Here is a 16,283-nt window from a genome sequence, read left to right on the forward strand (position 1 = left end):
CTACTTCAGAGAGCGCCAGGGTAGGTAGAGCCAGGCTAGGGTAAGACCAAAAATGCACTAAGACTGATGTTATGACTGTCATGGCCAAAAAGGTTGAAGACCACTGGGACAAAATGTGCTATAACGCAATTTCACCAACAGAGAGTAGCATTGTCTCGAGGCTGAACATGTGCTGCTTATGTCATGTAGGATTTCCTAACAAATCAAAAGCATGAGGAAGAAAACCAACATTCAGCTCACCAATGGAAAGTATGAATCCGTTTATGCCTGACCAATTAAGTTTATTTTACTTAGCTAATAAATCAGTATGAGGATATGAGAAATATTCATGTCTCATGCAGATGTACGTGACGCGAGTCAGTGAGAATCAGATCATATCTGATGGAGGCTCTTAGAATGACAAACAATTCTAACTAACCTCTGGTTCTGCTCCCTGCAACAGACCCAGATGAGATGTGGTACACCATTCCTGGCACATTGCAGGTGCAAAATCATGTTTCGTTCCTTTACCTCACCTCTCAAATTATACAACTTGAGGGGTTGTTAACCTTAACTTCTACAAAACACGCAATGAACACTGGTGAAAAACTAAAAGAAGATGACCTGATTGTTTTGCTCATTGTTTCCAGTTAGCTGATTGTTTTGCTTTGCTGGTGGCCCACTTTGTGTTGTACTGCCCAGCATTTTGAACCTTGGTCTGGCAATCAGTCTTGCATTTTCATTGGTCATTTAGTTTTGTAATGGTCAGAAATGAGAAGACAAAAAAGAAGAAAAGACAAACAACAAAATAATGCATTCTTTTACCTGCCTGCCACATGATCCAGTTCAGTGTAGTTTATACACAACAATGGGTTTGAGGTTTGTATTGTCTAAGAACTGTTGTGGGGTCTTGGCCCGGACATAATGCGGGTCTAGTAACTGCACTGCTGACCTTATTGTTTTGTGTAATTTAACTGAGGGATGTGCTCGGCCATAGACACATCTTTTCTCAATATTCAGTGGGATTATAATTTGGCAATTCTGTTCAGAGAAAGGGGTGTTGGACCATATTTTCTTTCATTATTAAGCTGTGTTAAGTATTTAAGTGTTGAGGCATTTTCATTATAAATCTTGCCACAATAACATGGTAAATGAGGCTCTATGTGGATTAAGTAGTGCAAATCAAATTGGTCGTTTTGCAGAGATGTTCTGAGCTGATCCAATGGTCAGTGTTCACTGGCTATGGCCTGGACATAAATTTAAATCTTCTGGAATTGTTCCAGACCACAGTTAAAGTACTAATCGTGGCACCCTATCCTTTTAAAAATGGTTCAATTTCAAAGTTTCAGAGGAGATGTGAACCATTGTTCCTCTTGCTGTATGAGTCTGTGCTCACCACAAAGAGCTGCCAAAGCAGGACTTTGTTAGGGGCTCTTAGGGCTAAAAAGGCTTCCAAAATGTGGGATTGAACTATCCATTCCCACCACAATCATCTGGCTTTCTTATTTGGCGGACATAGTTATTTTAGAGTATACTACTGCCAGGATACATGATGGTAGATTTGGGTTATTTAGCTGTTGTGTTATTGGATTGGATGAGTTCATAAGGGCCTTTCTATTGTAGTGTTTTTGTAGATATTTCATAATTTGTCTTCTCCATCACTGTCGTGGTCGATTTTGTAGTGGTCAGGTCAGCTTGAGCTTGTTTATATAATGCGAAACTGCTTTCTTCTGAAAACAATAAAATATAAACAAACAATCTTTGAGTAGCTCCACCTCAGAGGTAGATGAGACTAGTATTATAATATAGGAGACATTCTTCCAAGAAATCTCCCTAAGGACGAGACTATTTACTTATGTTTCAAAATGTGATGCCTGCCATACCAATAGAGTTTCTGGTGCAGGGTTTTCCATTACAACAGAGGCTGTCATGAATCGTACTCTACAGGGTATAGTGGTCTATAGGTCACCTGCAGAATTTTTGTCCTTTTGTTGATCTAACATGTAAGAAAGCATGATGAAAATAAAAACCTGCATTGGAGTTGTATATGGTTTATTTCCCCCTGACAACAGAAGTCCCAATACTGAATTGTCCTTTCGTTTGTAGAAGCAAGAAGCATGCATCTGCTTAAAAGAGTCATAATTTTGCAAGGTAAGTGACACAAGATGAAGAATTATAGAAATGCTGGGCACAAAGAACTAATAAATATTTCGGTATTAAGAGGATCTATCAAAAATGATGACTGCCAAACAACTAATCCAACAACTGCTAAAATGAACTGGCCGAAAACCGAAATCTCTGCAATGGACACAGAAATAAGGACGATGGTTCCTGCTGTACGGTGGATCATGGAGGTGTTATGTAGATTTGGAGAGAGTGATTGATTACCTCTGTCATTGATTTCAATGGCCATTGCTACGCTAGCTACTCCAGCCCAGGAAGCATGAAAATGTCATCTTTCTTCATGGTACACAGTTTTGGCACCAACATATGAAGAGCCAATCACATAATGGATGACCACAGTAAGCAGAACCCTGTGATGATTGGCCACACTCCAGCTTTACTGAAACCAGCATATGGAAAACAAGCATCTTCATCAAAGCCTGGACCCATAACAACAGGGACCCTGCACCTAATATATAATGAAAAGTAAGCAGGAAAAAAACCAGCAGGGGTAGTGAAAGCATTTAAAGCTCTGTGTTGAAATCAGAACTGGGGGGGTGACGGGGGGTGACATGACGTGACTGTTGCTAATAACCACAGAACCTGTACCCCTGAGTTATGGAGAAAGGAAATATGGTTGTCCTTTACTCTTTAACCCATCTGGAGTAAATCATGGAACCCATTGAGCCCAAGGGCTGTACTTCATGAACAAGTGTAACGGGCCAAAAATATGAAACTAGATCAGGTGTGCCCTATGGTGCAAATATTGTTCCTTCATGATGTCCACTAATTTTAATAAAGCAACACCTCACACGGACTGTTAATTAAAAAAAAAAATGAAAAGCCTCTAAGAAAATGATGAATGACTCAAATGGCCTCCACCATCCCCAGATCTGAACATAATTCAACTGGAGACTCCTCGAAGAATGTTTCAGACACCGCCTTTTAATGTGTAACTAAAAGAATGGAAATGTTTTGATCTTTTGTGTTTCCAAAGTTCTATCCATGTCCGCTCCCTGTATTGTTAATTTTATTTAGAAGTGGTAAAAGTATTCCCCACACACAAATTTAAGAGTTTCTTAACCGCCATGAACCACCTTTTGCTAGAGGGGTATTGGAGTCGTTAATGGTAAACAAAAAATATTTCATAATGTGTTAAAAGAACTTAAAGGGCCGTAGTGGGTAATGGCCCTGGGAGGCACACCTCCACTCAGGTTTTTTTATGAGCCAGAAAAGTGCCTTATAATTTTGATTTAATTTGTCCCCAAGGGCCTATGAGCAGGGTTGACTCAGAGGCAAGAGGAATGGTACAAAAAAATAAAGACTTAAGTTCTCACCCCGTAAGGATACTTTTTTCTACCTCATCTGTAGGGGGGGGGGGGGGGGGGTATATTGGTAAGATGTTGTGTCATTACATGTAGAGAGTCATATAAAATAGACATTACATTAACCTCCTTTTGGTTTGTAAGTCACTGAGAGGGATTTCACATCCCCATGCATGTCCCCCCCTTCATCTGTGAAGTTTCCTTCCAGCAATTGCTTTAATACAGCAAGTCTACTCTGGGAAGTTTGGCAAGTGAGTGTGAAGAAACCATTTGGCTGTTCTGGTTCATACAGTGCCAGGCAGTGCCTGCTTCTATTTATGATCTTTTTTCCTGACTTGTTTATAGTAGAGCAACTAGACTGCACATATTGAAAGCAATCCATCTGATGTTTTCTGTATTTAATTTTCATTGTACATCTGGTGCAGTTATTTATTGATCTCTACTGTACTCTACTGCATCTCGGTTTTCTGGACAGGAGCATCCAATGATAACATTGCCACTGGGCTGAGAATTATGAGTTACATAAATATATTCTGTGTTTTTAGAGGGATTTTCCTTCCAGTACTTCACATCAAAACACTGTTAAAATGACAGTGAGAACATGGTGATGAAAATACATACATTATAAAGTACGGATTATAGAAAATTGTTCAGAGACATGTATAGAGGCATTTCAAGCATCAAGCACAACATTGTGTAAATTCTTAAATGCTCTCAACCAGTAAAACCTGAAGGCAGCTGTACATCATGCACCAAATAAAACACATAGTTAAAAAAATATATTTAGGGTTTGTATACTAGAGGTTAAGTAGGTAAGAATGTAAGATCAGAGAAACCAATTTGAACATTCTATATAAGTGTTTGAATAAAGCATTATAGAGCCTCCCTACAGCAGTGAAAGTATGCATTCTTGCCTAATATTTTTAACTAAACTCCTCAAAAAAAAGTTTGGAAATGTTTTTTCGGTCGATTATTCCTCCCCTTTAATAATACCAATTGGTATTGTATTGTATATCGTTGAAAGCTTGATAAGTCACCTTTACAACGAGGTACAACTTAAGTAAGAATCGTGCATTCGTGAAATGAGCAACACAGCTAACCGTGTGGGTAGCGGCCCAAAAAAATGTGCCAAAATCCCCTGCAATATTGTTCGGTTGGAATTCAGTGAGATATCGGAATGAGATTCTGGAACCAGTGGCGATCCCATACCTCCAGAATCTGGGACCTTACTCCATCCTCCAGGATGACACACTTGCCCCCACAGAGGCAGGATCATCACAGAGTACCTCCAGAATTTGGGAGTGGAGAGGATGGAATGGCCTGCCATGAGTCCAGACCTCAATCCAATTGAATACTTGTGGGATCAGCTTGGGCGTGCTGTACGTGCCAGAGTGACCAACGCAACTATGTTGACTGACTTGCGACCGCAATGTGACTGGCGACCGCCGTGTGACCAGGCTGATGGCCAGCATGAGGAGGAAGTGCCAAGCTGTTGTGGCTCTTTGATCTTCCACACACTACTGAGGTCTCTGACAGTGTAAAATGAAAAAAGTGTAAAAATGGCACATATGTGTTGATTTTTCCTTAATACTGTGGGAGAGTCATCCAATCCACCAAGCAACTCAAAACAAGAGTGAATACCAACAGAAGAATATTGCAGGGGATTTTGGCACATTCTTTTGGGCCGCTACCCACACGTTTAGCTGTGTTGCACATTCCACGAAAGCACGATCCTTACAAGTTGTACCTCGTTGTAAAGGTGACTAAAAAGGCTTTCCAACAATATAACACACAATACCAATTGGTATTATTAAAGGGGGAGGAATAATCGACAGAAATAACGTTTCCCAACTTTTTTTGAGTAGTACTATTCAGTACTATTCTCATGATTGGGTCAAGGCCATTGTCATACTGCATGTGTTATCTGAGCGACTATGCTGTGTCACCGTGCCTCTAAACACTTGACATGAGACACTACCCCAGTACACGTGTGGTGGTAATTTTACAATCTAACAATATCATTATAAACTAATACCTACAGAACTTTCTGCACAAAATGATAAAATGCTTTAACTGTACTTTTAAGACACACAACAAAGGCTGCAGGACTTCCATCGCTTTCTCTTACTAGTTTTCTGTAGCTTGGAGATTGGCTCTGTGAGTTGGCATTTGTTTGGAGGGAGGTTGTCAATGATCTCGTAGAGTGTGAAGATGCTGAAGGAGATCTCATCATATGCTGTCCTTGTGCCGCTCTCAAACAGACAGGCAAAGGCTGTGACTGGGGGGACTCCGGGAGAGGGCAGCTCCAGGTAGGCCAAGTCTGAGTAGGCACTCGGCCCCTCGTAGATAACCCAAGGCCCAGACCAGCTGTCTGGATCACGGGGGAAGAGGCTCAGGAACACCCCCAGGTCCCTGCGTGCATTGGGCCAGGTGGGATGAGAATACACCACCCAAGTAGGCGTGAGGAAATTCTGTTCATAATTTGAGACTGAAGCAGATGGACTAGAGGAAGTAAGAAGAGACGTCCAGTGCCGCAGACGTGTGTCCCTGGGCTCCTGTAGAAGCTGCAGAGGGGCAGGGAAGCCAATGATACTGCCATGGCACCCATTGCGTGGCTCCACCAATTTCTGCACAAGCTGACCATCCTGAAACACAGCACCGTCGTCCAGGCTGAGAGACTGCACCCGGCACCCTAGTGGGCTCCTAGCATTGCAATACAAGATGTTGGACCCGTCCTCCTCATCGACTGACACCATCTGGCACTCTACACTCTCTGGCCCGGGGACCGCTTCTCCAAACCGCCACACAAGCCCATGTGTGTCGCTATGGAAACAGAAGGAGTGGGGTGTGGTCAGACACACCCTACCCAGGCACTCTTTGCAGTCGATGTGGTATGCATATGCTGGGACCAGGAGACGGCCTGACTTCAGCTGGATTCCATGGCCAGGACCCAGAGCAAATGTGGCCCACTCTGAGAGCAGGAAAGAAGCAGAGTCAGTAAAGGTATCATGGCTGCCAAAGATGGGCAACTGAAGTTTAAAAAGAGAAATAACAGAAAATGATTTGATGAGTACCCTAGACCCATGAAAAGGACTTTAGTCTCAGTGCTTTTTTTGTTTTATAGGCAGGTAAAACTATATATTTTGCTAAGTGATGTAAATGTTTTCATCAACCTGCGTAATTACCTGGTGGTTGACAAAACGGTAGCATGTAAATAGTGAATAGTGTTTGTCTCTAAATGAAACCCTGAAGAACAGGTGGACGATACAAAATGATCAACAGCAATAGGAAATTGTCAATTTGATGTGTGACAAAACAGCAATCCCAACTATTCTCACCCAGTTTATCAGCTCAAGTGGAATGACCTGGTGGTGTCAAATGCTGTACTTAAAATGATCGGCACTAGACTGGAATACTCCCCAGCACTTCAGTGCTATGCCTGCCTAAAACTAGATGGCTTTTTAAATATCATCATGCTTAAAAACTTCTATGAGCTTCCTTGTAACAACTGTTTAATATCCCTAATATCCCCATCACGATAAAATAACATTAGAGGTTAGTCCAGGGTTTGCCTGGAATGAGCAAACAATTGTCTCCATAAAGTAATCTGGAGCACAGCTAGTAGTGACTAGTATATCCTAATCTTATGCATCTAAAAGGACGGAACTAATAAAAGACTGTTACTTCTTTAAGCCAGTAAACTTCATGACTTGGGCCTAGAGGAAGAATCTCACCTACACATCAGCTCTCTAAGATCCTATAGAGAAATGGGTAGATTAAATTAGGACCAGGGCCTGATCCCCACAGGTAACAGGGGCTCTTTACCAGGTTGTTGACTGTTTCCAGGAAAAACTTTGTTATACAAATATGAGGAACAGTTGAATTTTTTTCCATCATTATTCGAGAAAGAGGCAATTTCATATTTGCATGTACTGACAAAAAAGTTAAAGCTGTGATAAAATTAAGCAATAAGCCCCAAGAGGCCGTGCTTTGCGCTGATTTTAGAACAGGTAAGGGGAGTTGTTAGGCACGACGCAAATGTTATGAGAACAAATGGTAAGGTAATGCTGGATTTTACAACGGCTTTTAGCCAATCACAATCAAGGATTTGAACAATCAGTTTTTGAACCAAATATAAATGCCAAAGAATTCAGCTGTTGCACAACTGCAGTAGTCACCCTGAATGGTGTCTCCTATCACTCTCTTGGTGAGGTCTGTCACAGGGCTCCAGGTGTCACCGTGGTCGTTGCTGGACACGTAACAAAGGCGTGTCACGTTCTTCCCTGTCACTAGTTGGTAGGCTTCTGAGGTGTGTCCCAGCACAGCGATGAAGAAAAGGAAGAGGGTGCCGGTGAACTCATCATACACTGGGCAAGGGTTCATTGACCTATGACCCTGCAGATGTGCTGTGGCCAGCACACGCATGTCGTTCCACTGACGGAGAGGGGAAGAGATTATGAATACCACAGATGAAGGAGTCATCAAAATCAACATTTTGAAGGTTTTATACTTCTTCAGCACTGTTTTATGTAGTATGCTTGATAATAAATGACAATTTTTTACAATTTAAGAAATAGCAAGTACTGACTACAAAAACAAACTTACACCTGACCGAAAGATGTTAGCTGTTAGTTTTTTTTCAACTCAAAACACCAAGCTCTATAGTAATGAAAAGAAAGACAACATTTGTCAAACAGCTCTCACCTCCACATAATTCCTGTAGAACGTGCCCTTGCGCATGACCAGCAGGTTGGCCTGTGCATCGGCTGGGCTTAGTCGTTCCTCACAGAAGGCCAGGAAGGACGAGGAGCTGGGGAGGTAGATCAGTGCAGGCACGCGGTATGTCACCCCACTCGCCTCCTTCCGGAATAGCACGGTACGTGCCGGAAAATAACTCTGGGATCCCCTCATGTCTGCAAAGACTCAGAAAATGAATAATCTACAGCCTTCATATCTATATTTTAATATTTTTAGGACATCACGATAGTATAGGCAAGCTTTGGTATAGTTCAATGTTTATAGACCAGCTTTTGAAAGTATTTCATACAGCATATACTGTCTTACTTATAGTGTTGATTAGAACTATTCGTTTGTGTCACCTTTATTGTATCAAATAAGTTTACCTAATGACAAGTAAAGAATCTGTGTATAACATTTCTTAAAACTCATAAAGTGTACTCTAAAAATTGATACTTACTATTTGAAAGTTGTGACTGGAGAAAAGATTGTGAAATACTCCTTAAATGCCAACTCTGGGTACAACCAGATGCCTCTCCTCCCACTGGTGTCTGTATCTGGTGTCCCTCTGTCAGTATGATCAATGGTTTCAGGGTTGACTCCAGGACACAATGGGAGAGGGAATAAAAGAAGTGTGTGTGTGTGTGTGTGTGTGTGTGTGTGTGTGTGTGTGTGTGTGTGTGTGTGTGTGTGTGTGTGTGTGTGTGTGTGTGTGTGTGTGTGTGTGTGTGTGTGTGTGTTTGTGTGTGCTTATTTGTGTTTCGACCAATATTGCTATGGTAGCTGAGCAGTTGGAAGGACAGTTCTGAAAACACACAGAACTCCCACAACAGAATGTTTCCCATTCCACTGACAGCGTTTGTCCCAACAGGCCTCTTGGTTCAGGTCTACTGAATAGTGAATAGGGCTGCCCCCTTTTCAGCAACATCCTCTTGTCATCTGCTTCCCTCAGCATTGTCCATAACTCCCTCTGATTCTCTTTTGGATCACCGCCATCCATTTTGTGTCCTACAGTCTTACATTTCCTACTGTTTGTTGCAATGTTACACTAAGCATAGCATAATCGCATAAACATGTAATGCCTTCATGGGTTTAAGTTTATCTTGTTAAATTACATAAGGCGGAATGCTTTGACATGCTGCATGACATGCTATTCTGTATATGCACACATTATAATCAGAAACATGCCCCGTCCTTTACCCACATTTTGTCTACACTATGTCCAAATACTCTGAAATAGCCATATTTTCATTAAGTAACATTCACAATCACTAGTGGTTTCCTTGTGTTTGTTAATTTCAACGGCTTCCTCTGTGCACATTCTGTGCACAACCCTGCATCTGCATGGGCAGCTACAAGTGCCAAGAGCTTCACAATAAGAGCTTTTATTCGGAAAGGCCATTTCAGCCCATTAGGGCTGAAGCCCATTAGAGCTGTGTTTGCCAAATATTTAAAAAACATCATGATCCTGTCGTTTTCACATTAGTGTATTAATGTCAAAGAGGAAAACAAGCTTTCAAGAAGGGTAGTTATCAAATAAATGAGTACTTACAATGTCTTGACAGTGAAACAGGCTCCAAGCTTCTTAAAATATTTGTGTCAGCGTATGAATGTGAGAGCGTGTGAACATGTGTGCGTAACTGTGTGGGTATGCGTGGTGTGTGTGGTAGTGTGGAGGGTTGGTGTGTCTATTAGTGAATGACTGTGTGTGTGTTTGTGTGTGTACATTAGGGGCATGCTTTGGTCAGCCCTGGCCTTTCAGAGTCAGGTTGACAGCGTGTGCAGTGACCCATAAATGGGCCAGACTCATCAGAACTATAGCAGCCGATGAATCAGCAATCAGCAGCCATTGTGTAAGCACTAATTACTGCCGTAGAACCACTATGTGTGTGTGTGTGTGTGGTTGTGGGGACAGAGGGAGAGTTGACAAGTTTCATTTGGAGTGATGAACACTGGCTCGAGCAGCCACTGGCAAAGCCTGTTTGCAGGGATAGCAGAGGGTAAAGAAAACCTCTCTTATTATGTGAAACCACACAAATAACAGGCTTGCCTATTCTGTAACACTTCTTTACCTTCTTCTGTCAGACATATGGCAATAAAGCCATGTCAAATTAAATTGTTTATAAGAATTACTCTTTCCATCTCCTGAGGTACACCACTGATTGGCATTGTCCAGAAACGGTGTGTTAACTCCTTCCTCTCTCCTACTGCGAGTAAGAGAGGATTTCATTAGTGTGGCCATGCTAGCTTGCTAGACACTACCCCCCAGGGGTGTATAGATTCCTTTCTAGCACACCCACCCCCTATGTCTGGTTGCAGATTCATAGTGTCACAGTGTAGACATCATTGGCAACCTTAGAAATAAGAATACAATTTTAAATAAAATTATTTAGCCTACAAAACTGGATGTAGAGTATGTTGGGTAGATTTCTGATCAAATGTTATTGTGACAAACAATACATGACAAGTGGTAGTGTTCAATGACCCATGGTTCTTTGCATGTTTATTATGTTCTTACTGTTGTTCTTCAGAGTTTAGAAAGGTAGGTCACACACATGCAATGTCACTGATTTAAATGTTAACATTTGATCATTCTTCAAGTTGTATGACAGCTGACTTAATCAGAACAACTGATTTAGCACCGATCTAGAGTAGAAGGCAGCTGGGTTGGGAGCTTATAGAAATAAGATTGTGATGTATACAGATCTGATCACACAGGCCAACAAGCACTACCACACAGCCATTTCCTTCCTGTGTGTAACTGAAAATGTGTCCTGGCCTCTCTCACCAGTGAGTGGCTGCAGTGTTGTCCCCCAAACTAGGCCAACTTCTGTTGGTCTAAACCTCTCATCAAAACTAATTTTTATACACAATATGTTTCACTTGGTTTCATTTGGTATTAGATTCCATATGAATTTTTCAAGGTTCTCATTTCTGTAGAAAGGCTCTAATCATCAGTCATCATAGATTATTATTATTGTCATTATTATTATTAATAGTAGTAGTATCATTGCTATCATTATTATTATGAGTAGTAGTTACCGAAGTAGTAGGCTATAATTATTATTATCGCTCTGTAATCATAATGTCGGTAGTTTAAAATTATGTGCATGGGAGGTAGGAGAAGCAAACTAGATGGCAATGTAGGCTACATAGGCAGCTCATCCCTTGAAGCAGATGTAGCTTAATAGAAAACTCAGAAAATGGATTCAAACTGTGTGTGTCTATTACATTTAACGATTGATAACTTGCCCTTCTTGATTTGTATTGCATATACGACATGAAGCACAATGTAGGCTAAAGCATTAAGCACTTTAATGGGTTGGTCAACTGACCTTTTGAGGCGGATTTTGAAGCGGTGGAATGCCATTTTAAATCGCGCATCCTTGCTCTGCTCATGTTCATGTAAAGATGACTGACAGTAGGTCTGACAAATTAGCCTACAATGTTTGATCACTGTCACTGCATTCTGTGGGTACGGGGTACCTGTAGTAATGACAGTGATGCTAGGTTATTCCTCACATTCTAAAAAGAGAGATTACAACAAAAAATAGGTCCTTCCTTACAACAAACATTAATTGGGTCGATAAGATGTTTTGCGAGCTATGAAAGAAAAGTCCAGTTAAAGCTTGAAGGTCACCAGAGCCTAGAGTCTTAAACCAACAGCTGACTGGGATATTGGGACTGCTATATAAACTTTTCTCACGAAACTGCTGATGTGCTGTTTATCATAAACATCAGTAACTTGGATTCAACATTGAAAGAGACAACGAGAGTCCACTTGATTTTCTGCGTGTTTTTTTTTTTTTTATCCTATGGGGAAACTAGAAAGCACAGTAGAACAGGAGTAGTAGGCTAGTAGAGGCGTGAGTGCGAGTTGGCTAGCTAACCGTTATTTAAGGTAAGTGAAGGTTTTATACAAATGTTTACGTCAAATTAACACTATCTTATTATTGTTGTTTACACTGAATTGCCTTTGAAAAGAGTAAACTGGTTTAATCAACTTTATAGAGATAGTAATTTTTTGCAAATTCCTTATGGGTTATGGCTCTAGAAAATCTTGAGGTTTGGCAGCTGGCTAAAGGGAACAGCTGCGGCTTGACATGCTGGGCCAAACCCATTGGCATGTTGACTGCAACCTGCAGAGCATCCCCAGAAATGCAAGGTGTGTAAAGGTGTGTCTAAATGATTTCCGAGTTACGTGAACATGATATTAGCAGATCATGTAGGACTATGCTATGTAGGTATTCTAAACTTGCATTTCACTGTTCCTCTCCTTGGCTAGGGATATCAAACTGGCCTTGTCGCGCCTAGTCGCTAAACAAAAAGTTATATAATTGATCAGTTTGCTAGTCCAACAAACAGTCATAACACCCAGAGCATGTTTATTATCAATCTAACTAAATGCTAGGCTAAATTAGGCTAAAATGAGCTGATGTTCAGTTTAGAAAGTTGGCAAGACAAGTCAGATTAAACTGAAATGAATAGTGAATACAACTATTCCGATGTTACATACGCATACATTACTGAGTGGTGTGCAAGTCATGATCGTATTGATATTTTGTTGCTAGAAGGACGTTAGATTACTTTAAAGTAACACTATGCAACAATTGGACACTTTTTGAGGTATGGTTTTAGGCAACTAGTTTTGGTACCATCCTCAAATTCATTGTGATAGCACATGGTCATGTGGAGAACAGATAAACACCTATGTCTTTCCCACAAGCCATCCAGGATGTATCTTAGACTTATGTAGTCCTGTGTTCTGGGCTCGAACATCCTTCAAAAATGAAAGAAAATCTTTCACAGCATGACATTGCCAGCTATACTGCCAAAAGCCACCAGTTATTATGTTGGCAAGCTTCTATCAGTGTCAACTGGGCTGTTGGTGGTGTTTGCAAGGACTTTTAAGTAGTTAGCTTGCTAGTTTTGGAACAGAACTCCTTATTGCTGTTTTAACTGCCAATCCCAGTCAAATAAAAGATTTCGACATTCAAAAGCACTAAAACGTGTATCGCCCTTGGATGTTTCACCAATCAAAGCTTTATGGAAGAGAACCACTGTTGAAAAAAACCTCATATCAAATATCGACTAGAGTTCACCAAAAGGAATGTGGGAGACCTCATGGTCAAGTGGAAGAAGGTTCGGTGGTCTGTTGAGACCAAAGTGGAGTCCCATCTCATCTGCTGAAACTTGTAACTCCTTCAGAGTAGTTATAAGTGCCTTGGTGGCCTCTCTTACTAGTCTCCTTCTTGCACGGTCACTCAGTTTGGGAGGACGGCCTGTTCTAGGCAGATTTACACATGTGCCATATTCCTTCCATTTCTTGATGATGGATTTAACAGAATTCCTGGGGATGTTTAGTGCCTTGGACATTTTTTGTATCCTTCCCCTGAGTTATACTTTTCAATAACCTTTTCTCTGAGTTGCTCGGAGTGTTCTTTTGCCTTCATGGTGTAACGGTAGCCAGGAATACTTATTGCTGAATACCAGTGAATGGACCTTCCAGACACAGGTGTCGTTATACTACAATCACTTAAGACACATTCAATGTACACTGATCCCCATTTCACTAATTGTGAGACTTCTAGCACCCATTGGCTGGACCTCTATTGAATTAGGTGTCACTTTTTTGTGTTTTTTTTTTGGCAATAAAACACCACTTATATTGACCATGAATGATTTATAAAAGCAATAACAGGGTAAAACCTCAAAGGGGGTGAATCCTCATGCAAGGTTCTGTATGCGTACTGTTTAGACTCAATACAAATATATTTGGAAGTATCCTGCTTTGTAAACCAAATCCAAACCATTCCTTCCTTTTCCGATTTCAGCAAATTTCAAGAGAAAAATGCACGGAAACAGCCTGTTTAGAAATACGTTTTTCAAAAAAATTTGATGGACAAGAATCTGGGAGAAGTATCAGCACCTAATAGTTAACAATCCAGCCAGCCCTCCTTGATTACATAAAGCATCAACTGGATTTCAATGAAGAAAGTAGAAAAGACAACATGTGGAAGAAGAGACAGGAAAGCAGGTTGAAATCTAGGACACAATATTGACATATACACAGTCAAATTACCCTAACCCCGAAGTTATACAAAACAACCAAGACCAGTCAAAAGGTCAAAGGTGGGTTTGGCGTAGACAGAAAGATAGCCATACGGAAAAGCACCTCATACCCACTGTGAAGTTTGGTGGCAGATCTTTGATGTTGTGGGGCTGTTTTGCTTCCAAAAGCCCTGGACAGCTTTTTAGGATTTATGGTATCGTGGACTCCATAAAATATCATCAGATATTAAATGAAAACAGCCTCTGCCAGGAAGCTTAAAATGGGCTGTGGTTGGACCATCCAGTAGGATGATGCACACCTTAAAATCTACACAAAAATGGTTCTGACCGCAGAATAAAGGTTTTTGCCATGGCCATAACAGTCCTCCGACCTAAACCCCAAGGAAAATCTGTGATGAGCTGAAGAGGAGTGTCCACAAATGCTGACCTCGGAATCTGAATCTGGAGAGATAACATATGAAGGAATGGTCTCAGATTTCGTGTCATTTGTTCACCAACCTCATCACTCATTATAGAAGAAGAGTCAGAGCTGTTATCTTGGAAAAGGGAGGCTGCACAAATATTAAATGAAGAGGTGCCAAAAAGTGTGAGAAAAAGATTAGTTTCATGATAAGAATGTAATGTTTCTTTCAATTATGTTACTTCAATTAAAGTTTATATTTTTGTGAATATATTAAATGAAAGATCACAAGGTTTAACAATACATGTTTTTTTCACATCACATTTAGCTAATTTTTACTAAAGGGTGCCATAATTCTGGGGGGCACTGTAAACGTATTCCAAATACTTGGCCTGTTTCCTTTTGGTTGTCAAAAATGGGTGGTCTCTGACCCATGATTCTGACAACTCTCCTTTTTGCTGTGGAATTTCTCTTGAAGAATTCAAAAGTACCTGTTTTCATGTCATCTTTTTTTTTTTTTTTACCCACTTAGTAATAATAATGCAGCAAGTTAATTTTGTTTAGATTTCCTAGTACTTCTTAGCCATCTAAGTATGTAAGCTAATTTTGACTCAACAACACATTTTACTCCTTTATTCCTTCCTTTAGTATCCCTCTCCTTTATTTATCCCTTTATTCTACCAATCAACTTAATTAGCTTGGTGGCAAATGTCAGTTAGGTCAAGAAGTAAAATATTAGTAAGGACACAGAGTACAATAAGCTATCTGTAGCCAACACAACTGCACTGTTACTTAATCAATTAATCAAAAACACTGAGAAAACACCAAAAACAGAAAGGCCGACTTAATTTAACATTAAATGGTCATCAGTAGGTGTTTATATAATATTCTGTTCATGTAAAGTGTAACTGAGTTCAGTAAAGTATTTGCTTTTCATTTATGTGGTCTTTGGGTGAAACCCTAAAAAAAAAAAAAAAAAATCAATCTGTATCTTAACACAACCTATAGTCTCAGCAGGGCCATGCTGAGTAGATAATAAAACTCTAACCTGACCCTGCACTTCCTCTTAAAAACACATGGGACTTCTTGAGGTCCAGGTCATGCTGGGCATTCCTGGAAACGTACCATTCCCATGAAATATACTAAAGCATATCTTTTATATGTTGCAGCTGGCTAGTCTCCCATTAATCCATGGGAGGTCAAAGGTCTTTCCTTATTTACAGTACACCTTTTAATGTGCTCCTTATAGTAAGATCGTCATCATTATTTATTCAGGGAGAATTGACTGAGCACAGGGCTTTTTTGCAGCAATGCCTTGATTGAGGCTACATAATACAGAAGAACAATAAATAAACAAACCATGAAAGATGGTTCATGGTTCATCATTTCACACTCAGGCAATGATGCCTTTAGGTTCTCTGCTGAAGCTGTTATTTTAAAGGATATCTTTATGCTAGAAAAATGGATCTGAAAAGGAAAAACAAATTATAAGGCTACCAATAAAGGTACAGCTAAATGCACTCAAAACATATTTTTCAAAACAACCTGACCCCCCAAAATTGCGTGCAAGGGTAGGAAATGTGTTTAGTTTGTATTTCAAACTGCTG

The 16,283-nt window shown here is 40.4% G+C and overlaps 1 protein-coding gene across 1 annotated transcript; it reads right to left on the reverse strand.

Annotated features, from left to right (window-relative positions):
- Positions 1 to 5,548: 5,548 nt before the first annotated feature.
- On the reverse strand, positions 5,549 to 8,380 carry neu4 (sialidase 4; the record flags this gene model as incomplete). The annotated part of the gene is made up of 3 exons (XM_080854163.1): positions 8,172 to 8,380; positions 7,646 to 7,901; positions 5,549 to 6,438 (listed from the first exon to the last, which is right to left on the reverse strand). Exons 1-3 carry the CDS (start codon positions 8,376 to 8,378, stop codon positions 5,549 to 5,551), a joined length of 1,353 nt encoding a protein of 450 aa, XP_080710289.1. The 5' UTR covers positions 8,379 to 8,380.
- Between the last annotated feature and the right edge of the window lie 7,903 nt (positions 8,381 to 16,283).

Source organism: Sprattus sprattus (assembly GCF_963457725.1).
Source record: "Sprattus sprattus genome assembly, chromosome: 16".
NCBI classification, from domain to species: Eukaryota; Metazoa; Chordata; class Actinopteri; order Clupeiformes; family Clupeidae; genus Sprattus; species Sprattus sprattus.